General features: G+C 40.9%; 6 protein-coding genes across 8 annotated transcripts; 5 read left to right on the forward strand and 1 right to left on the reverse strand.

Annotated features, from left to right (window-relative positions):
• Positions 1-13418: 13418 nt before the first annotated feature.
• On the forward strand, positions 13419-14425 carry LOC108165293 (transmembrane protease serine 9; the record flags this gene model as incomplete). Its single annotated transcript, XM_033387784.1, has 2 exons — positions 13419-13779; positions 13853-14425. Coding segments are annotated over 2 exons (879 nt in total), but the record flags the coding sequence as incomplete, so codon positions are not given.
• A 2161-nt stretch (positions 14426-16586) lies between these two features.
• Positions 16587-17973, forward strand: LOC108151418 (ADP-ribosylation factor-like protein 6-interacting protein 4). Its single transcript, XM_017280009.2, has 2 exons — positions 16587-16683; positions 16752-17973. Exons 1-2 carry the CDS (start codon positions 16658-16660, stop codon positions 17764-17766), a joined length of 1041 nt encoding a protein of 346 aa, XP_017135498.1. The 5' UTR covers positions 16587-16657; the 3' UTR covers positions 17767-17973.
• Positions 17974-18086: 113 nt separating this feature from the next.
• On the forward strand, positions 18087-19371 carry LOC108151419 (dysbindin protein homolog). The gene is made up of 2 exons (XM_017280010.2): positions 18087-18943; positions 19003-19371. The coding sequence occupies exons 1-2, from the start codon at positions 18181-18183 to the stop codon at positions 19110-19112; spliced, it is 873 nt and encodes a 290-aa protein (XP_017135499.1). The 5' UTR covers positions 18087-18180; the 3' UTR covers positions 19113-19371.
• LOC108151421 (glutaredoxin-C4) lies at positions 19329-20372 on the forward strand. Of its 3 annotated transcripts, XM_033387776.1 has the most exons (5): positions 19329-19400; positions 19484-19730; positions 19791-19895; positions 19956-20086; positions 20147-20372. In XM_033387776.1, the coding sequence occupies exons 1-4, from the start codon at positions 19333-19335 to the stop codon at positions 20049-20051; spliced, it is 516 nt and encodes a 171-aa protein (XP_033243667.1). In that variant the 5' UTR covers positions 19329-19332; the 3' UTR covers positions 20052-20086; positions 20147-20372. The 3 variants fall into 3 exon arrangements, with proteins under 3 accessions (XP_033243667.1, XP_033243666.1, XP_017135501.1); XM_033387775.1 differs by having other exon boundaries at positions 19331-19400; positions 19956-20160; XM_017280012.2 differs by lacking the exon at positions 19329-19400 and having other exon boundaries at positions 19432-19730; positions 19956-20160.
• Positions 20373-20723: 351 nt separating this feature from the next.
• Positions 20724-21393, forward strand: LOC108151420 (biogenesis of lysosome-related organelles complex 1 subunit 3). The gene is made up of 3 exons (XM_017280011.2): positions 20724-20846; positions 20908-21046; positions 21103-21393. Exons 1-3 carry the CDS (start codon positions 20784-20786, stop codon positions 21339-21341), a joined length of 441 nt encoding a protein of 146 aa, XP_017135500.1. The 5' UTR covers positions 20724-20783; the 3' UTR covers positions 21342-21393.
• LOC108151417 (cell cycle checkpoint control protein RAD9A) lies at positions 21345-22992 on the reverse strand. The gene is made up of 4 exons (XM_017280008.1): positions 22906-22992; positions 22625-22851; positions 22412-22563; positions 21345-22353 (listed from the first exon to the last, which is right to left on the reverse strand). The coding sequence occupies exons 1-4, from the start codon at positions 22937-22939 to the stop codon at positions 21390-21392; spliced, it is 1377 nt and encodes a 458-aa protein (XP_017135497.1). The 5' UTR covers positions 22940-22992; the 3' UTR covers positions 21345-21389.
• Between the last annotated feature and the right edge of the window lie 13 nt (positions 22993-23005).

Raw genomic sequence — 23005 nt, forward strand, 5'->3', positions numbered from 1 at the left:
TGATTTTATTTTTTTTGCAGCGGGTTGAATGATTTTTTTCGCGCAGCTGCTTCTGGGTTTTACGGTTTTCCGATCTCCGTTCCCGTTGTTGCCTGTAAGTCGATCGCCACTTGATGGGACGCCACTCGAGAGCCGACTCCGAGCGGTGGTGTGTAGGTGTTGATTGGTTGGAGATCACAAAAGAGTAAAACTTTTATGCGGGCAGGACTGGAAATTAGCTGTCTAACATTACGGAGACCATGGAAAGTTTAGCCACCAAAAGGGGGCTTGAGCTCGCTGCCACAGAACCCCTTCCCGTCCCATCCCCTTTTTCCAGAGTGACAAAGAGACAGAGGGATAGGGGAACTGTTCAAAAAACCGTAAGTAATTGCTGGGATATCCGTGCAAATATTTTCTATTTTTGCCCAAAAAACTCCCTTTTTTTGCCCTACCCTACCCTTGTTTGTAATTAAAAAAGCAAAAAAAAAACTACAAAAAGTGAAAGAAAGAAGAGAACATTTCGGGTTTGGGTTCAATGTGCAAAAGGCTAGATGATGAGGAGCGTGATTGTGCAATGATCGGAAAACGGAATCTGAACTTAATGCACTCTCCTCAAACAGATAGAAAAATTGCTTGATTGAGTGTGTGTGTGAGAGAGAGCGAGCGTCTGCATGGGGAGCAGATGATACTCGTAGATGATGTATGACTATGGTAGATTCTTGAGGACGAGGACCGAAAACCTAGGACCCCATGCAAATTAGGGGTTGCTCTGCTCCCAATTCATTTATCCCTCCTTCAAAGTCTCAAATTAGTTGCGCATCTTGCGCGTTCATTTGTATGCATCTCCCTATCTTGCGCTTACCTTTTTAGAGGTTGACAAAAGAAGGGACAAAATCCTCTAGAAAGAATCTTCGCCTTTTTTCGTTCTAACAAGGCGTCTTGCAAAGGGGAGGAATATCCGTTTTTTACCTGGCCCCTGACATTTTTCCCATATTTCCTACAGTTCATTCACCTTCGATAGCAAAGATCAGGCAACGATATGTTGCTGCATCATCGTTGAAGATTATTTGCGCTCTGGGGGATCATTGCAGAAATTTCTGAAATTATTATAAACACATTTTGTTGACACTCAAACTGAAGATATTCCCTAGATATCGGATGGAGAGGTATGCTTGGAAAAAATGGATATGCTACGAATAATTGAAATCTATTTGGTTCTTTTAAATCGTTTTTTAAGTGTTCATTTTGTTCTATAATCTCTGGTCCAACAGTAAAAAATAAATTTGAGCCAAGGCAAAACAAAATATCTGGAAAATTGTACAAAATGTGCAAATTGATGAAATATGTGTATTGAATCGCCTGGTTCGATGATGGACTCTGGGCTCACTCTGGAAGGAGACTACAGTAAGTAAAAGAAATCATTTTTTGTTGTTAGAGCTGGATTATTTAAATACGTTTTTAAAGGACAAAAACCGTGGAATTTCTGCTTTGAAAGAATATCATACTATGTAATATTGAAGAAAGATGTGTTACACAAAAGTTTTTCTTACTAATAATTTGTATTTGAATGTTTCTTTGATTGCCATAATGATATGCATGTAATTTCCGATATATCCCATAATAATCCTCGTATTTGTGCTTAAGGATATATCATATTTCGCATATTTATCTCTATAATTTACACTTCCATATCTTCTACATCGCTAAATGTTTTCCTATTTACTCGCAAATGCTTACGAACCTTTTTTTGTGAAATGTCATGCGAATAATTTTAATAAATGCAAATGAATGAGGAGAACGAAAAAAAATGTATAACAGCCAAAGGAATAAACAGAGAGAGAATCCAGACCTTAAAGACGTCGAATGTCCTTTCAGAAGGCAAACAGAGGGAAAGGCAAGGAAACGGCAAGGAATCAAGGGAACACACAAAAAGCGCGCCAAACGAAGATTTATAAAAAACAAACGCGAAACATAAGATGAACAGAGATGGAGCGATGGCCACATCATGAGAAGGAGAGAGAGAGAGAGAGACAGACAGACAAAGAGTGGTGCGGATCAGAAATCAGAGTTCTGAGTTCTGATGTCTGGGATTATTGTGCTAGGACAACCTCATGATGACGCAAACGGGGATCATGATGAGGATTTGGATGATGATAACGTATTTGAACAATTTGCAGGCACACACACGCGCACACACACGGACACATACAGGCAAACAGAGTCTACCGCACAATAGGCAGAGGGCCAGGGCAACCCGTTTTTTAAGGGTTCCCAACTGCCATCCAAGGGGATGATGCTGTGCTGCTTCCTTTCCTTCGTCCAGTCCTCCCGGCCTATTCCCATTTTATAAAGCAAATTACGTTTCACCCCTTTGTAAAACTCTAAAAAAAAAGAGGCGAGAGCGATCGCTCCGAACTTTTTTCGCAGCAGCCGCTATGAAATTTTAAAAAATTCTTTTCGACGCATTCGACTGGGGAATTAGTCGTGGAAAGTGCGTGGCCGGATAAGCAACTGCTCCGGGTACCCGGAAAGCTAAGAAAACTGTCTTTAAAATTTTTTTTGTTGCGACCTAAGAAAATACCAAGTTCAAAAAGTGCGCGGCAAAATCAAACATAAACCGATGTGCTACATAAAACTTTTTTTTTTGGATTTTGCGCATTTGAAATTTTAAAGTGTAAAAAACTGGCAAAGAGAGAGCAATAGGAGATGAGAGAGAGAGAGAGAGCGAAAGCGAACCCAAAGCAGACGCCGCATGGAGAGCAAAAAAAGTGTAAAACGCCGACAAATTTATGAAAATCAAACACGCCTTTCTGTTTTCGTTTATTTTAATTTTTTTTTTGTATCAAAAACGTTTAAAAGTTCCACAAAAATCCAAATTATACAAATATTAATGCTCAAAGAAAATCAAAAAAGTCTACCAAGAATTATGAACAAAACAAAATTCATTCATACAAAAATTGGCGACACAGTTCTTTTGGTAAGGTTTTCTTGCGGAATTATCGAAATTGGCACAAATCGTTGAAACCATTGGCTGAATTATGTTTTGTGAAATTGTTTAAACAAATCCAGAGCCCGATGTCCTTTTCATCTTGTGTTTTGTTTAAATTCAAAGTCCTTTTTGTGTGCGTGTGCGAGATTTTAAGGTATTTGTATGTGTGCGTGCATGAGAGCTTCTGGCCTGAGGCATGTTTGTGCATGTGTGTGTATGTGTGTTTCTATTGACGGCAGAGACTTTTTCAAAGATGGCCGCCAGAGGCGGTGTGTGTCGCTGAGTTTCAGAAGGGGGTGGCAGCGGCTGTTGCTCTTTTATGGCAAAATAAAACTTTGCAAATGAAATTATTGCATATATCCCTGAAATAACAGTTTCAGATCCAAAAGATACTATTTTCAAAAGATATTGCAGCAGTTTTCACAGTTTTCTTTCCACATTCAATTTCGACGAATCGATCGAAATGGAAACATTCAAGATAAACTAAATAATATTTTTTCAGATATATTTAAAGTATACAAATTTTAGATAATTAAACTTTAGGTATTCCTTCAGGCAAATGCAAAATAGAGAACATTCTTTTCTTTTACGGGTACTCAATCTTGAGTAATGGACCGCATAACAATTGTACCTTAGATATCTTACACATGTATCTTTTATGAGTGAATTTAGTTTAATTCATTCCAGTTTAAACTGCGAGCAGAACCATTTCCAACAAGTATTTGATTGGAAAAAAAATATATTTTTAGCCAACATTAATGGATGGCCAATGCATTACGTTATATTTACTTGCTTCTTATATAGGACAACTCTTAGAGAACTTTAGTGCTATACGAAATAGATAGATTATTAATCACGAGTTCCTCCTTTCCAAATATACATTTTGAGTAAATCCTTTTTGATGACTACATAGATCCATCGAGTTTCTGGTAAAGTTTTGGCTATCGCAAATATTGGCAATTTCCAGTTAACCCCATATCCATTTAGATCTTTCCAATTAGTAGAAAAAACTATATACAATATTTGGCCAATTTTACGGACGCCATTTTAGGGGCTCATGGCTGAAGAAAAAACAAAAAAACTAGAACCACCCCTCGCGAGGCAAGTAGATCGCTGGCGAAGGCCGGACAGCACACAGCCTGTCTGTCTGACTCACTGATTGACCATGCCACGCCACGCTCTAGAGCAACCCTTAAGAAAGATACGTACCACCACCACCACCACCACCACCATCGCAGCCGAAACAGAACCAGAAGCAGAACGTGGAGTGGAGTGGAATGGTCAAGCGGAATAATTTTGATGGGAAACAACAATAACAATAACGTGGTGGTTGACAGGGGGCACGAGAGGGTGAGTTCGACTGCGGAGAGACGAGACCTTGTGCTGGTCAGTGAAGGCAAATCGACCAATGGCCAAGTGGTACGAGGTGGTATGCCAACAAAATGGCAAAGTTGAGAGAAAAGTGACGATTTCCATACTATGCCCTAAGTGCATAATAATGCTGCGAAAAACTATTTAAAATTCAGATTAACGTGGTGTGGCCTTCCGACTATGAATATGTTATAGGAACCTTTTAGAACTCCTTCATAGAGCCGCACTTCCAATGGTCATTTAATCGCAACGTCAACGATTAATCAAAATCAAAGATATCTCCTTACAGTCATGTGTAAAAAAATATGCTTTAGCAAGCGCTAAAATTGTTGTACTATAAAGTAACGGTACATACATATATGCCCGGTACTCAGTCATGATTTATGTAGTTTATACAATATATGTATATATTTTATTGCTGTTCGGAAAAGGGACAAATTAATTTTTCAACCAAAAAAAAATGCATACAAATTCTTCAAATTCTTCTTCAATTGTTATATTCAGACAAGCTTTTGCGGATTACGTTTTCAGCCAAAACGTTTCGTTTTCGTTTTAAGGTTCTCCAGTTTTCACATATTTTTGCTGTTTGCACCAAAACGAAAATTGTTGTTGCCGTGGCCAATTTTTTCCGAGCCAAATATGAGGTTGGGCTAAAACAAAATTATTTATAAAGAAAACAATAGCTAAATTACCCTGATATACGTGTCAAGTTTATGTTAATGCATCAATAAGTCATCTTTTTTTTTTGTCAATTAAGGAAATTGTTTTCGTTTTGAAAATGAATAAATCTTGCGAACTTCGAAAACGGGAGCCCCAATTTATGTGTATTTAAAAGTAAATCGGAAAACTTTTGTGAATGTGAAAAATGGAGCCTGGATTAATATTTTATAGTATATCTGTTTTTATTTTTCTTAAAATTAGATGTTGATTCATTCTCATTGATTCAGCGTTTTTGCATTTCTCGTGTCTTCGAAATTGTGGATGTCACAGACTTTTCGTCTTTTGTTACGACGGAAGGGGGCGGGGCGATGTTTTGAAATACACTTTTAAAAGTGTGATATTACAGAAGTCTGAACATAAAATTTGATTGCTCTAGCTTAATAGTCTCTGACATCTAGGCGCTCAACGGGACGGACGCACGGACAGAAAAACATACAGGGCTATATACTCGGCTGTGGATGCTGATCAGGAATATATATACTTTATGGGGTCGAAAGCGCTTCCTTCTGGATTTTACGCATATCCACTTTCACCACAACTCTAACATACTTCTATACACTTTTTGTGTACCGGGTATAAGAAATCCCATGTGGAATGGTAAAAATTTCATAGAGTGTTTCTCCCGCAACCGGAAACACCTGAACGAATAGCAAAAATATGCTGAGATTCGAGGGACAAAACCCATTTAGATATTCTAATAATAAATTGTATTTATTTAATTTATTGATTTGATGTCAGGAACCGCTTTCAAAGCCAAGACCGACATGAGATCTTAATAGTACTAGCTGCCAGGGCCATCGTCTGTGGAGTTATATAAAAGCATGTTATAAGGCTAGATCATGTACAATATTAACAGATACAGTTGAACTCCGCACCTCGAACGTCTGTAACTCTGCACTGTTTTTATATTTCGAACTAAAACAGGTGGCAACAGCGTTTAGAGGGCACTTACGTACCAACTCTGTAAGTCGAATCTCCATTAGTCGAACGATTTCTTAGGATTAGGTTCGACGTATGTATGGAATTCTTATTTTAAATTTAGATGTCTTGGTATACGTGTATTTGTTTCATTCTGATATTCTGTTTGTTTTCTTTGGAGGGATTGCATATATTATTATATAGCTGATATTTGGAATTTTGAAGATTTTTTGTTTTATCTGGATAGTTGCAGAACATAGATTGAGGATGTGTTCAGTCGTCACTAGTGTGTGACTGGCAGATCGGGCAGTTTCCAGATAGTGTCTGGATCGGAGTCTGGTAAACTTTATTTGGTCAAGTCGCTTTGTTTAGTGCTGTGTTTAATTGGATTAAAGGGATATGGTAATATTTGTATGCCAAGTACTGCATTTAGTAAGCTGTTTGTGTTTTGGGTTAGTTGATGTTTGAAAAATTGGTTATGCTTATGTCTTTTATATTTAGGTTTTCGGTGTAGGAAAATCTATTATTGTGGAAGTTTTTCACTGGTATGCTCGTAGCTGCCCTTCCTTAATATCTAAACTTTATTTTATGGATGTTTTTATATCTACAAATCAATAAAACTAATTAGTCGCAATAGTTTAAAGCCAAAGAACTCTGGCTAAAAGGAAACCTAAGGCATAGATCTGTAATTCTTGACTAGGATCAACCCAGAAAGAAAACTGTTACGTTGAGAGAGTGACTAAATTATAGGCTAAATTATTCTGCAAATAAAAATCTCCACCTTCCCTGGACTCTGAGCGCAAAGGTGTTGAAATATTGCAAAAATCTAATCGAATATTTAGCCATTCCTCCATTCCCTTGGGTTATTGAATCAATCTTTAAATAGAAGGAATATTTTACGACACTTTTCAGCAATTAAGACCGAATGCCCCAGCCTCAGCCCCATCCCCATTACAATGGCCGTGCGTACACCTGAACTTTTGACACGAAGTGCTGTCCAACATTCCCAGACCACCAATCCAATCTCTGTTTACCCCACACCAGTGGAGCCGATCAAATGAAAAGCATGGAAATGCATTTTCCATGTTAGCTGCTATTCAAATTGCTTAATTGCGTATTAAATATGCAGAAAAGTAGGCAAAAAGAGCGGAAAATATGCGGGCAGAGAGGGATTTGGGGGCTGGAGGCTAAGAGGATAGGGGATAGGGGGATAGGAGGAGGGTTGGGATAAGGAAGTCCATGCCTTGACCAAATTGCTGCGGCGACGGCAAGTGTGGAAATATTTTGTATCAACAGACATTATCCCGCGCTTGACAGTTTTTACTGTCATCCGCTTCCACCTGCAATCCCCAGCCCAGCCCCGCCCGTCCCGGCCTGCCCCATGAAAGTGACAACTGACTTGCCACACACACACACATACACCCCCCTTCCCCCTGAATTGTCCTTTGCATCTCCATATCCTATTTACGTAACAGTACGAAAAGGTTGAAAGTCGAAGTCGGCAGAGGCGATGAGCCGCAGCAAGTGTGTGTAGGCTCCATCCGAATTCGGATGGATTTTCCTCCTTTTTTTTTCGTCCTGATTTTCTGCTCTTTGGTTGGTTTAATTGACGAGTACTCTGTGGGATGTGTCAAGCCTAGTGGAGAGGCAGAAAAGCAGGGGCAGAGTCATGGAATATCGTTAATAGAATTTCCATTTGTGTCCATTAGTCCTGGGTAATGCTTTTCCTGCGAGTGATAGCTGCAAATATGGAATACATATATGGACGCCGAGAAAAATTATCAAATATGACAGCTGATGGATGAAAATGAATTAAATTAAAACACAAATGAGTCCAGAAGAGGATTTCCAAAGGATAAAGGATAATCATCTTTAATTTGCAAAAATTTCTTCAAACCTTTCTGGAATAATTCCAATTCGGTGGGAATTTATCAATAAAACCCCAATGCATTTCATATTCTATGATTTAAATTAAGATGCGAGATAAAAAATATGTTTTATATAAAAGAATGGAAAGCATTTAAAACCCTATAACATACTGCCGGTCAGGAAAAACAATCATCAAACTAAATTCTCCATTCTCTAAATTCGAAAATCTGTAGAAAACCAACATCAACCATTGGAAACTCATTTTGGATATTCTTTAAATCAAGAAAAGTACTTTCCTCAACTTTCGATTGTCACTGTAGTCCAGCAGCAATCTAATTAGAGCCCATCAATAAAGATAAACTTTAGCAAAAACTTAGCCAAAACAAAAAGGTAAACAACAGTCTTATTTCGTGCAAATCAATTAGAAAATTTCCCCCAAAAGTTGCACGTTAAATGTTAAATGTTGAAACGCTGAATCGGAGATCCATCAACCATCCTTCCCCACACGGAACCAGAACCAGAACCAGACCAGAACCCGATAGAGGCCCACCACTTCCTGGCATTACAAATGGCTGAGACTTGGCTGGCTGTCAGTTTGGGTTTCAGTTCGTGTTGTTCTGCTCTGTTCAGTTCTCTGTGCTGTGACTTTTTAACCTAATGAATAATAAATTGGGCCAATTGTCACGCAAAACAAAACAATGCCGCGGAATGGATGGATAAGGGTTTTCTTATGCCCAGAGACGATGCGATGTCAGGTCTGTGAAGTTGCCTTTTCCAAAATGTAGACACATTCTCCATTCCTCCATTTGCTCCTTTGCTGTTTTGTTGTTTTTGTTTATTTCGGTGGCAGTGTCGCCTTCAATAGATGTTGGCATTTGTTACAAAACTTGCAATCACCTGGGGAAATCGTGGCAGGCAGGCATCTTGCAACGATTAGCACTTGCCCCCACGCCCCCACGCCCACATACCCATATACTCCCATTCAGTGCTTCCAGTTTTTGGTGGGCGCCGGCGCCCACTTGCATTTGTTCTGCCACATCCACGAGTCAGAAAGTAATTAGCATATTGAAATGTAGCGTAGGCTTCCTCCAGTACATCCTCATCAATAATGTACCACGAAAACTTGATGCATTTCTGTTGCGGATTTTAAGGTTGCTGTTGCAGCTATTTCTGCATTTACACTTCTTTGCAACAGCAGGATGCTTCCCTTGCCCGTGCCCGCTCCCGTGCCCGCTCCCGTGCTCGTCCCCGTGTCGCTCTAAATATTTAATCGGGAAAAATCTTTAGGCCGCGAAAGGGGTTGGCATGGACGTCCGTTCGATTCTGCTCGTACTATGGCCTCCTCCTAAAAGCGTGTCAACAGCCTGTCAATCACAATTTGCCAAATAAAATGTAAGTGTCAGCCTATGGAAATTTAGTTTGCAAATGTGCTGATTGTGTTTTAGTTGCGGTTGTTCCAGAGTAATTGACGTGCGGTGTGGTTTAAGGGTTTTAATGTCCGCAGTATCCTCTTAGGATTACCCATCTTTCACTTGCAACTCTTGAATATTTTCGCTAAAGTAAATCACAAACGTCACACTATTTCCCCGCTTCATATTCGTACAAATTTGCCTGGTATTCCCAATCCTATTTCCATTTCCTGGTTTCGGTTTAAACAATTCCATTTACCATAAGATGTACAAGAAGATAATTCTACCAAGGAATGTACTGATCCCTTATTTGTAGGTACTTTTATATCCTTGCAATCAGTGCCAATCAGTGTGAGTCCCCAATCCCGAAAGCATTCAATACAAGTCCAAAGATAGACTTCTACCTCCACATCGCATTCATGTATACATATCTCGGTCAAAGCCATACACTTAATCAAATTTAAACCATTTAAACAATTAAAAACTTATGCAAATATCCCAAAATAAAATTTGGGGGCGTTGCAACTAAACAAAAAAAAGGAATGAACTAAAAATAAAATGTCAAATCTCGACATAATTTACGCCTGCGCCGTAGAGGAAAATATTTCCTGCGGGCGACATCGGTAAATGCCGGAACGCTGATTGGTCGCCTGATGGCAAAAGGCCGAGCAGATGTCGGTGCCGAGGCCGAAGCCGTGTCGGTTGCAGTAACAAGTATTCGCCGCATAGGCGCAGGATAAAGGATAAAGGCCGCCGACAACCGAGGGATGCTGCTTCCGTGTGGCTTTCGTACGCTTCGGGCCAGGACTTCGTTGCAGCCAAAACTTTGGTTCGTGCGGCGTGGCACTGTTGGCCAGGATCAGAAGGTTACCACGTGACAAAAGGTACAACGGTCTTGCAGTTCCAGTGCGGCTCTCACACCGTACAGACATGTTTGTCTGCCACAAAGTACCATCCATACCAAGTTGTGCATTTTTTTGTGTGAATTCAATTGTGAAAGTATAAACCGGACACTTATCTATTTTTGATTGTTGCTCAGAAAGCCCTTATAATTAACCAGTTGGCTTTCGAGCAATTATCAAAGCCAAATAAGTGATCCCAACAACATTTTAGTGTGAAATACTTGACTCAAAGGTAAGAAAAAATAGTTTTCTTATTTATTTATTTAAGCACTTGTTTTCGTTTCATTTGTATAGTTTTTACATATACTAAAACTCTACCCATAAACTCCCTTAGAATTAAATTGAAATCTCAAAATAAAAGTAAAGTCCCAGCTTCTGCGAACCGTTTCTCCCAATCTCATGCAATTTTGTGGGTTCATTGTTCCCCCAACAACTTCCTATTGCTGTAGCCCACCCGCATTAACGACATCCAAAGACTTCCCTCTTGCAATTAGTCATCCAAACAAACGTCGTTGAACTTTGGGCAAATAGGCGAGAAAAACAACAAAAGTAAACTTAAAAAAAAAAAACAAACAATTGACGAACAAATGCTCTCCGCCACAAAAAGTACAAATCGAAACGACGCGACCTTCACATTGAATGCGCGCCCAAGTTTTGCCTGAAGCGGGTGTCAGTGCACCTGAAACTCGTTTCTGGTGGAGCCAGCCCCACTTTGGTTGGGGTTTGGTTTGTTATTATATTATTTGAACGAGTATATTTGGTATCGCCTGTCGACAGCAGACAATGGCCAGTGCTATACGTTTATGTTTTATGGCCAATTTGTTTTATGAATTAGCATTTAGTGCGAAACTACAGAACTACTCGTAATCGTATTCGTATTCGTATTCGTACTCGTACAAGCTGTCGCGATCATTGAACTCCGAATGGGATGGGAAACTGAAACCGACTGAAATACGAGTATTTGGTTTGTATCTGGTTTGGTTTCGGGCTAAAGAACCAAAGTCAAGAGACCAATTAATATTCAAGCTTATTGGAGTGGTCTACTGAACTGATTTGAGATTCTCGATTATGAATTAGTTATGGTCGGTCCACACGATTTGTCATTCTGTAGTGCCTCAACTTTCAGTTTCAGTTTCAATTCCTGCTTCTTGTTTTCAATTCCTTATTGTCACTCCATAATTATTATATGTATGTGTTTAGTTGAATGCTGCACTTCCACGTTCCACCGTCATATGTAAATGTATTTATAAATAGAGGTGTTTATGGATAGATGGCCTCCTCTCGTGTCGCCAATTGCATTGGGATTGCAAGCCACGTTTGCCTTAGTTTTAAGGGCAATGTTAATGCCAAAGCTTTCGACATTACATTGATTGCACCGACATTGAATTTCAATTATTATTTGGTCTCATTATTATTCATATATGTACATATAGCGCAGACAACGGCGTCTTCATTTGCATACTACCGATGATTACACCAAGTCCAATTGTTGATTGAAATATGACGTTAAAGGCTATTTACAATGTGGGAACTTAATTATGCCCAATGCTTGCAATGTCAAAGCTATTACGGATCCAGAATTTAAAGGTTTTTAGAGTACTCAATTGACAAGTTCCTCTATTGAGGCAATTTTCATATTTGTACTTATTGCAAGGTCTTGAATCACATATGTCCTGAGCCCCGAATAGTTATACATAGATTTCAATCTTTATCAGATTATATTCGCCCCGAGAGTGGAATGAATATGAAGAGATTGGGTCTAAGGATCTTTCACATTTAAGTTAAATGTTTTTATATTTAAATTAAATATATTTTCTACAATTTATATAATATATATAATATATATAATATATAATATATATATATAATATATATATATATATATATAATTTATATAATATATTTAGTTTATTAAATTAGATTAAATTTTAAAAAGACTTTTTAATACATTTATCTATTTAAATCAAAGCGAATACTTTTTAATTTTACTATGTTTGCATTTAAGCTGTTTTTCTCTCAGTGTATGTATGAGGTTGCATTTTAAGACAACTTTTGTTATTTAAAAATATATTTAATTTACAGTTAAAGTTATCTTATTAACAACACATTTAGAATAAATTGCATAGTTTTTATGTTTTATTTAGAATATGTATTTGTTATATAGAAGAGTTGAAGTAATTTTATAAATCGTACCAATAAAATGTCGAGAGAATTGGGAGAAGCTCTGAAAATTACAATGATTGATATAAAAATAGTAACATTGTTCACTTCAAGTACGGAATAGACCCAAACTATGAATGGATTGGTTTAGATATATAATGCCAATAATTCTCAAAAATAATAAATAAATTAGCACTCGTATAACCAGCTATTTGCTCTCCTTCTCTGAGTAATGCACGTTCCCAGAAAAATAAATCATTCCCCAATCGTCTCAATATCACTATTAGTACGTGTTGTTAATTACGTAAATATAGTACGAAAATAAGGATAATGGGGCAATAAACTTTGATGCAACAATTCAGCATAAATACTATATTGTCGCACCCATTGTTGTACGCCCCATTCAATGTCATGAACTTCATTGGGTCGTAAAACGCAAAACATACAAAACATTGTTTTCAGCTTTTGTTGACGTTTCGGTATCGGCTTCGGTTTCGGTTTCGCTTTCGTTCTTTTTTATTTTTTTTCGTTTTTTTGGCAGCCAGCTCCTTAATTGAAATGCCAAAACGTGTGCACATGACACCCACGCACCCAGTGCACCGCCCGCCAGAAGAAAAAGCTCAAAGCTTGAGGCAACAGGTGCTCCACAGACTTCCGTTTGTTATCACAACGAGAGAGACAGACAGAGACAGACAGAGGGAGAGCGAGCGAGGCAAAGCTCTCCAGCTAATCCGCATAGAACAGCGGCAGAAAAACAATCAAGTCGGTGGAACAGAGACGACGCCTAGACACCACCTATATATAAATTAATTGGCGCACAGAATTTCAGTGACAGTTCCGTTGAATAGTTTCGTTCCGCAACAGCAGCCGCTTTAACGGGGTTTTCGGTTTTCGGTCCTTAGAACAGAACTCTAGTTTTCATATCAAGAATATGTTTCCACTCTTATCCATATGCGTTTTGGTGTTGACTCTGAGCTGTGGACAGGCGCAAATTGCTTGTGAGTTAATAAAAGTCAAAATGCAAATTCAGTGATCAAAATCAATGCATATGCACAGACACTATGCATGTACATACCTCAGAAGAATCCATAATTAATAAATAAAAACATCCTCATCCTCATAGTCACCAGCCAGCCCTGTACAGTGCGAAATCCAAAGATTGTTGGCGGCAGTGAGGCGGAACGCAACGAAATGCCGTTTATGGTCAGTCTGATGCGTCGGGGTGGTCACTTCTGTGGCGGAACAATCATATCCGAGCGGTGGATCCTCACGGCCGGGCACTGCATCTGCAATGGATTGCAAAAGTTCATGAAGCCGGCACAAATTCAGGGCGTTGTGGGTCTGCACAGCATCAGGGAGTACCTTAATGGCATTGGCAATGGCCCGGATGCACTGAGGGTGGACTTCAAAAACATTGTGCCGCACCCGCAATACGATTGCAACAATGTTCAGCATGATATTGGTAGATATTCATAACCATTTATCCGTAGTTACCTTCTGAAACAGTTGTATGGCATGGCGTTCTTTCCATCTAGCTCTGCTGGAACTTGTGCGACCCATCAGCTTTACCGCTCACGTGCAACCGAGCTGTGTGGGCACGGACAAGGGGCAGCGCAGCTTGGAGGAGGAGTACGGCACCGTCTCCGGCTGGGGTTGGACCCATGAAGACCAGGCGGAGGGCGATCGGGCGGATGTGCTGCGCAAGGCAACTGTCAAAATATGGAATAACGAGGCTTGTGAGCGCTCCTATCGCGCTCTCGGCAAGAGCAACACCATTGGGGAAACACAGCTCTGCGCCGGCTACGAGAACGGTCAAATTGATTCGTGTTGGGTGAGTATGATCCTGGCTGATAGAGCACAAATGTTATGGATTTTTTCCCCACTTTTACTATCGCAGGCTGATTCCGGCGGCCCTTTGATGTCCAAGGAGCACCACTTGGTTGGTGTGGTATCAACGGGCATCGGCTGTGCACGTCCTGGCCTCCCAGGCATCTACACGCGCGTCAGCAAATATGTGCCATGGATGCAGAATGTGATAGCAGGCAGGAAATAACACCTTGCGCGAAGAGTAATACAATGCTGTGATTCAAGTGTGATATTAGTTTTACAATGTGATATGATTTTGTTAATAAATTAAACCATTACAAAAATGATTATTATTCTCACATAATGCTGGAGTATAGTGGAGACCTTAAGCTCGTCCGGGCTATTACGTATTACAGTCGAATTTCTCTATTACGAACTCCCGTACAACGATGTTTTCTATATAGTGAATTTATTTCAGGAACACTGCGAATATTTCTTTACTATGATTTTTTTCTATGCCCCTAACTCGAATCTCTCTTTCGATCTCCTTACAACGAATTTTATTTTCGTATAATTTTTATTGTGGTTTCCTACCAAAACAATAGTAAAAATGTGTTTGGGGAACTCCCGAACTATAAATGAGACGGTAAATATCGATAAACATAATGTCACAACTAGTTATTCTTGCATTAGCTCTCAGTTTGTTGTTGATGTACAGGTAGAGGTGATAGCAAGCGAAATGTCGAAGCGTAGGAGAGAGAACGCAAAAGAATTCGCTGTATGATTGGAAAACTTTGGGAGTTTTGAGGAAGTGTAGAATGGTTGGATAAGTTAAAAAAAAATAATTACTTCCCTTAAAAGCCTTAAACATTTTGTTGAGAAGGAAATTACGAATTATTTTAAAATAAAATAAACTTAAAAACAATTTCTTTTTACAAATTCTACATACATGTAACGAATTTTGGTTGGTCCCCTTGAGATTTGCTATATGGAAGTTCGACTGTATGATACCCGGTACTCAAAGAGCTTGGGATATATGTATGTATTAGATTTGGATGTGGATGTGTATAACACCCAGAACGAAGCGTTTCCGACCCAACCAAGCATATATATTTTTCAGCAGCATCAGTGGCCGAGTCGATATAGCCATGCCTGTTTGCCCCTTCGTCTTTTTGTCCGTCCGTCCCTATTGATAAACGCCTATATCTCAAAGACTATTAGAGCTAGAGAAGGGAAATTTTATATCAAGACTTCTGTGATATCACACTGTTACAATTTTGTTTAAAAATTTCGGCCTTCCACCCTCACAAAGTACAGAAATCTGTGGCATTCGCAATTTTAAAGATACGAGAAACCAAAAACGTTGAATCATTGAATATGATATAATCTGGCAGATTGCTGAAACTAAATTAGATCGGTGCATTATTATAGGCACCAGAAACCAATGAAATTGCAGTGGCGCTACCCCTTCCATTCGCTTTCTCGCTACCCTTCCATCTCTCTCACACACTCTTCGTCGTATTGTGTCCGCCTCCTGGCAGAGGGGAGCGAGATAGCAACACAGCTGGTGTTGGGGTGAGAAGTGAAAGAGACAGATGTAGCGGAATAAAAAGCTGTGGAGGAACAATGAAAACTTATACAATATTCTAAAATTCTAATAAAATAATTCATTGGAAAGAGGTACATGCCAGAAGTTTTTAGGATTGGTCAGGGAGCTAATTGAGACGAGAGGCTAATGTCAGTTTCTTTAAGAAACTGTCTTTAGTTGGAGAGATAAAATGCTTTTTGCAGATTTGGACTCTCTCAGTGTCTAGGACTTTGAAAGAAATTTGGATTTGTAACAGATTTTATCAGCGAAGAATTTGAACTTCCGTTGTAGATTAGGACCGTTAGGTGCGATAAATGTATGTACATGCTCTACATGTAGAAAGTTTCAAAGATTTTGATTGCTCGAAAAGAAATAGCTTGCAGGAACCGCTAGTCTATGGAAAAATAGGAACAACAGACAAAAACAAGCAAAGGAAACTAAAATCTTCATGATATGTTTAGGCAAAAGGGGATTGATGAACAAAATATGTAGCAAATGTGTAGTTACCGTGTAGTTACCATGTACAAATGGACATCGTTGACCTTTTTTGGTTTCAAAATAAGCTTTACACAATCCAGTAAAAGGGCGTTCTTAAAATAAACATATGTTATAGTCGGAGAGGAGGGATCTACAAGAAGAATTTACAATCTCGTGGTGTTGAGGAGCAAAAACAGCAATCGCCGTAGCAGGAAAATAAGTCAAGTATTTAAAACAAGCAAGTCAAGTCGAAAATTGATTATTTAATCGGATACAATTATGTGGGCATGGCTAAATGTTCTATCTAGCTAATAATATTTGACGGAATATCAAAATCGAGGAATATGTTTAATAGAACTTGAACTCGTCAGTATATTTACGGCATATTTTTAAAATGATATAGTATATTTTGGTATATTTCTGAGGGTCAGACCGTATATTCTATTGCTAAATCCGTGGTCACACTGAAATGGGGGATGGGGACGATTTAACCAGGTAAATAAATAAATAATCAAATTTCGTTAATACAAGTACTTTAAACTCGACTTCTATATTTAATCCAGTCAGGCTATTGCTGAGCTCATTCGAGAGATCGAGGGAGGAGATGCTAGGTCTTCCAGTGGAGTGCAGGAGCGCAAGGTAAATCCTCTGGGCAAGCCAAACAAACGATTCCTTGGACGCACCATTAACACTGCTCTGCGCCATAACCAACGGAAGAGTGAGCGGACGCAGGCCGAATGCCAGCGAAAGTTGAAGGATTTGGATAACAGATATGAGAAAAGGAAGTCCAATTACTATTACAACAGAGATGCGGGCAGATATCGGAGTAGGAGTTCAAGCCGGAGTCAAAGCCGTTCCAGGAACGTAGAAAAGCGACGTAGCAGTAGCAGGAGAAAAAGGAGCAGCAGAAGTCGAAGTCCCAGTTACAGTCGAAGTCGTAAGAGCTCGCACAAGAAGAGAAAACATCAAAGTAAACATAAACGGAAGAAGAAAACCAAGCACAAGCGAAGAACCCGCAGCAGCAGCAGCAGGAGCAGTAGTCCAGAGGAGAAACCAGTACCCACCGTAACAGAACTGTCATCATCAGAATTGTTTTTCCACCAATCCAGGCAAATGGCCCTAGCCGTGGCGATGTCATATGGCCAAGGAGCAAACGGCCCACAAGAGAACGGACGAAAAATCAAGGAACGAGCGTCTTCTTCACTCAGTGATATAGCCAGAGAGCTGATGTCTGATGATGAGCATGGCAATGTAGACTCCAGACTAATGAACTCCCTATCCATATCATCAAGCGAGAATGGGCAGGAGCTGCTAACCATCGATGTTAGCTCAAGTTCGGGAAAAGAGGAAGAGTCATCGGCGGAGAGCAGAGGTAAAGAAATTTCGAATGCGGAAAATGGCGCTGGCTGCTTCATAGCTCTGGATGATAGTACAACCGAATCGGAATCCGGCCACACCAGTGATATAGAAATAATCGAAGAATGCCAAGTAGAGCAAAACCAGGAACCTGAACGAAGGCAGCAACAAGTAGACGACTCACGTTCTGCCATCGACTCCGTGGACCTGACTGAAGATTAGTTTGTTAATGTATAAGTCTAATGTTTAACTAAAAGAGGTGAGTTACTACCTATGAGAGAAACACAATCGCCTTTCCATCTTATTAAAGACTATTTACTTGGAAGATTCTATGCAGAAAATATATGTAGATCTAAATAGATAGTTGATTTTAGGACAAACATTTTATATTTTCGAATTATTTAAAGAAGATTAAAATTTACATATGTATGTATGTTTTTCTATTGAAATAAACTGTTTGCGTTTGATTGAACGATTGCCATAAGGGGAGTGCCGTATCTGTTGGTAGGGTATGACTTGTGTTTGCCCACTCAATCAGCTGTTTTTTTGTTTACATTTTCGGGCAGTACAGCGCGGATGTGAATTAAAAACTTGTTCATTGAAAAAAAAAAAAAAGATAGATTAAATGCTTCAGCCATGTTTGGAAGCCTGAAGAAAAAGCTGAGCAGCGCCATACAGGAGGGCATTGTGATCTCGGAGAGTCTGCAGCAGCAATATCGTCAACGTGTCAGTTCTGGCAATGGCAGCGGCCAGTCGAGCGCCGCCACTACACCCACTTCGCCCCTGGGTCTTAACGAGAGTCTGTCCTCGAGTCGGAGTAGCTCGTTGTACCTAGGTGCGCCCTTCCACTTAACGGACGGTGTGCCACCGCATTTAAATGTGGCGGCCGGCTGCAGTCTTTTGGCCAAGTATGAAGACGACTGGCAACAAATTCATGTGGCCAATGAGGAGAATGCCGAGAGAGCGGCCGCCGTGGCCACACAGATTACTGCCGTGCAAGAGAGGGCGAGTGGGCAGCGGAAGACCATCAGCGATCTCAGCGGCAGCCTGGCTGGGATACCCACGCTGATAACAAAGCTCCAGACGAGTATCGAAACTCTTCACGCATTGGAGGATATGGGAAAGCTGCTCGAAATCGAGTTGGAGAAACTGGAGGATCTTTGCGAGGAGTGCGAGCTGCAAGAATTCATGCTGGAGAAGCAGTTCGAACTGTCGCGACACAAGCAAAAGAAGCTCAATGAACTCGAGAAGTACAGGCACCAAATTGCTTCCCAACATCAGGCGAAGATCCAAGAACATGAGCAGCAACTGAGAAAGCTTCAACGCGAGCGCCAGGCGGTCTTTGACGATGCATTTCGCGGTGACATGGAGGAGTATAAGCAGCACGGCCAGCTGACAAGTATGTGAAGAACAGAACAGCCCACTAGAAATATTTGGTTTAAGCCCTTGTCTTTGCAGAAATCCAAGCCACTCAGGCTACGAGCAACAAGTTGGCCCTGGAGGAAGTTGTTTTAGAGGCCAACGAAGTGGAGACCAAGGATGCCTTGGAGCAGTTTCTCAACGGATGAGATGTTTGATTCACCTAGAGCAATCCCATTTGTGCCTTTACATGTGCAATATGCAGTTAATTTCGTTTTTTTACAAACATATTTTAAAATGCCCAGTTTTTGGGCCCGATATGGCAACGCCGGATATCTCACGGATATTTTGAGAGCAGGCGATTTACTTCAAAACTGTTCTTAAATTTAATATAGCAAACATTACTTTACTTGTTATTAGTATACATAAATGGTATTTTCTAGAAATATTAAATTTATTTTAACCAAATTCGAGATGCTGTCGATTATTGTCAGATGGTGGGTCAGCGGTCTGGCAACTCCAGTCCGAACACGAACAACAACAATTGTTAACCTTACTCATAATATAAATTTCCACGCAGTTTGCCGATTGCTCATCAACGCTTATCAAATCAACGATCTTCGCCGCAATCGCTTTCGACGCAGCCCGTGAAATTTCCGTTCCCCCTCCTGGATTTTGATCATATGGGCTCTATTGGTTCATCGCTGCGGTCACAAACCATCGACATGTCTTCGAAGTCTGCAAAGTTTGTTGAGAACACCATTGCCAGCCATAAGGTGGTGATATTTAGCAAAACCTTCTGTCCCTACTGCAAAATGGCAAAGGAGGTGAGATAAGCGGAAATATCGTTAACAGTCGCATTACGCCACGACTTTCTGTCTTTGCAGCCATTCCAGAAGCTCAATGTGCAGGCCACAGTCATTGAGCTGGACGGCAATCCAGACGGCGACGAGATCCAGACCGTGTTGGGCACGATTACAGGTGCCAGGACGGTATGTTCGTTTTGATAATAAAAGTTTTATTTGTATCTATCTCTTTTGGTAAACTTTCAGGTGCCACGAGTCTTTATTGATGGAAAATTCGTTGGTGGCGGCACGGACATTAAACGAATGTACGATACGGGAGATCTCCAAAAATACTTTGCCTAATCGGTGGTGCAACACTATACTCGTGGATATCTGGTGTTAAGCTCGCTTTCATGTACAAAAGTTATCATCATGATTAAAGTCTCTTAAATCTATAGATGATTTCAGCTAATATTGATCCATGAGTCATTGCTGCTATTCATGGAGGGGACAATTTTTCAGTCTGCTATATGGAGGAAATGGTGCCACCGGAGCACCAAGGAACGAAAAGAATAACTAGTCCAATGAAATATGTATTTCTAGCACGTTATAGTTTGAGGGAAAATTGTTCACTAATGAGACGACATGTATAAAATGTATAAAGATTGACTGCCACATGCTCTATCTCTCTCTTTCTCTCTGTCTTTTGGTATCGATGTTCGTAAACAGGATAAATTGATTTGTTTGTTAATGCGGGTAGAGGGTTTTCCGCTACTCTTCACCAAATAATTACTTTATTCGAATATTCTATCGGATTTCATTTTTTCTGTCTCTCCCTCGCTCTCCTCTGCCAGGGTACGCACACAGAACGACGAAGGGAAGAGGGGAATGAGTAAGTGCGTCGAAGGAGTCGGCAGCGTATTCGGAAACGCTTCCTTATCGGAAGGATTCGTTTTGCACCAGAAAACTAAATAAATATGGTTTTTGTATGGTATAATTTTCTGAATTCAAGATTCGGAAAATACTAGAAAATACTGCCATAGCAGTGGGTCAGCTGTTCCCGAACCGTTCGTTAATTAGCTAAAACTTGCTGAAATGGCTGATCTGGTGAGAGGAGAAGCCTCTGAATCCGATGAGGAGCTGCAGGACCAGCACAAGGTAAATATTTGGTCAGAAAGGGAGGATAGCTACTCTACTTATAAATCGCTTGCGGTGGTAGATTTTTGCAGCAGAGGTTCCAGGGGAGGCAACCGAGGAGGATGACGACGATGAAGACATCTACGAGCAGAGGCGGAGCACCCATGTGTCGTCCAGCACAGCCTCGATCTATCGCAACAATCTGCTGCAGCGCAAACTAAGTAAGTAATTCACAAGATATTTTCCTTTAGAGTCCAATAAAAGTTCAATCTTTCAGTTGAAAACAACATTGCCATTTGGAGAGCTCTGACAGCGCTGACACGCAATCTTGTGGTGAACGCCTCCAAGCAGTTGCTGACCACTGACCAAATGCTCATTAAGTCACAGTTGTCCATGCAGTCGGCCCACACGTCCCTGCAGCAGGCCCAGCGCCATGTCAGTGAGTTGCAGTCCCGGACGGCGGCCGTGATGGCTGGCGGCAGTTTCCTGCCGCATATAAATATAAGGAATGCGTGAGAATTGACTACAAACACACACATTTATTAATAAACGAACAAATATAGGCTAATCCTCTGTATCGGAGTTGGGAGCATACGCCTGACTGTTGGGCGACGGCTCGCGTGGAACGTATGTGCTCTGGAAACATCGTGAGAAGATGGTGCGCATCCTGGTCACGCGTTCGGGGGACTGCGGTATGCTCTCATCATCATCCTGATGGTCGTCAGCAGGAAACGCGGGAGACTGCGTGGGTGGCACATCGTCTGTATTGTAGAAGCAAACTTCTGTACTGTTCGGCGGAGCTAGGGCGACTGCTGACTCGGGCACAGTTGTCGGAAGAGCCGACTGGCTGGCCTCCAGGGCAGCGTCGGCTGCTGCCAGCATCAGTGCCTCTTCCTCTGCCTCATCTTCGATCAGAATCACAGTGTCCACCTCCGCTAATAATCGAGCCTGCTGCACAGACGGCGCTTCCGAGGGTCGAAACTGAAAGAGCGGGGTTCCCATACTCGAATCTATATCCACCAGGCCATCCTGCTGTAGTCGCTTTTGCTGCACACTTGGACCCGGGTTACTGCTCTTGCGTTTAGAAGATGCAGCTGGCACATCTTCATCTTCGACGGTCAGGTCTCGCTGGCAGTAATCGTCCGAGAAGCTTACATCATCCGGAGACAATGTGGACATTATCAAGAGACACTCGATTTCGCCATGTTTCTTGATTTTTAGCATGAAGGGACTGCCCGCATCGTCGAATTCCAGCGACAGCGAAGCATTCAAGCACTCGGCAAAGAGCAGGAAAGCCCGAAACTCCTTGATGCAAAACGTAATGATTGTCTCCTTAGTCACCTGATACTGGTCGAATTCGCTGGGCTTCAGTTTTAGTTGCGTTCGCATAAATTTATCATTCACCCGAGCGCCTTCGATGTAGTTCTTGGCCACCAGACTGCCTGTGTTGGCCTCCATTGTTAGTTCCTCTTCCGCGGAATTGAAATTGTTGGAGATGTCCATGAAAAGCTTGTGGTCGCCCCGTATGCTAAGAGCGGGTATGGTATCAATTATTGAACGTTGAATATGTTGAAGCATGAACATACATATTTGGTCTCTGGTCCGTGTCGACGTTCGTGTTGATGTTCTGATCATCGATAATGGAAATGGTGGCCTCTTTGGTGGTCTCTAGCTTGCAGCGCAGATTCACCTGGAGATTTGTCTGATTGTCGATAAGGTTTAGCTCGCAGTACTCTACCTGAAATGGGCATTTTGATTTAATAAAAGAGTGGGCACGAACATTAAGTCCAGTACTGCACCTCGTTCATATTGCGAAATACGGCCAGACAGCCCTTCATGGATATTTTACAATAAAAGTCCGAGCTTGGAGGCATGTCGAACACCTCGAACATGGACCTTTTAAAGAAAATGCTGCCCACCGCCGACTGTGTGGCGTTTATGGCCCTCATTTGTAGTCCTTGCTGCTCGATCTCGATGAACATTTCCTTGCCCACTTTGGAAAGGGACTGCACGGCCTTTGCAATAACTATGAATGATAGGATTGAGTACAAGCAGTGCTTATTTCCCTACAATGCCTTACCGCGCGCATTGCTGCCTTCTAAAGTGTATTTCATTTGCAATCAAAAAAAAAAGAAAAAACTGTCCTGGCGGCGGCACAGAGTTCGCGCTGAAATTTGTAA

The sequence above is a fragment of the Drosophila miranda genome, chromosome XR, assembly GCF_003369915.1.
Source record: "Drosophila miranda strain MSH22 chromosome XR, D.miranda_PacBio2.1, whole genome shotgun sequence".
In the NCBI taxonomy this organism is placed as follows: Eukaryota; Metazoa; Arthropoda; class Insecta; order Diptera; family Drosophilidae; genus Drosophila; species Drosophila miranda.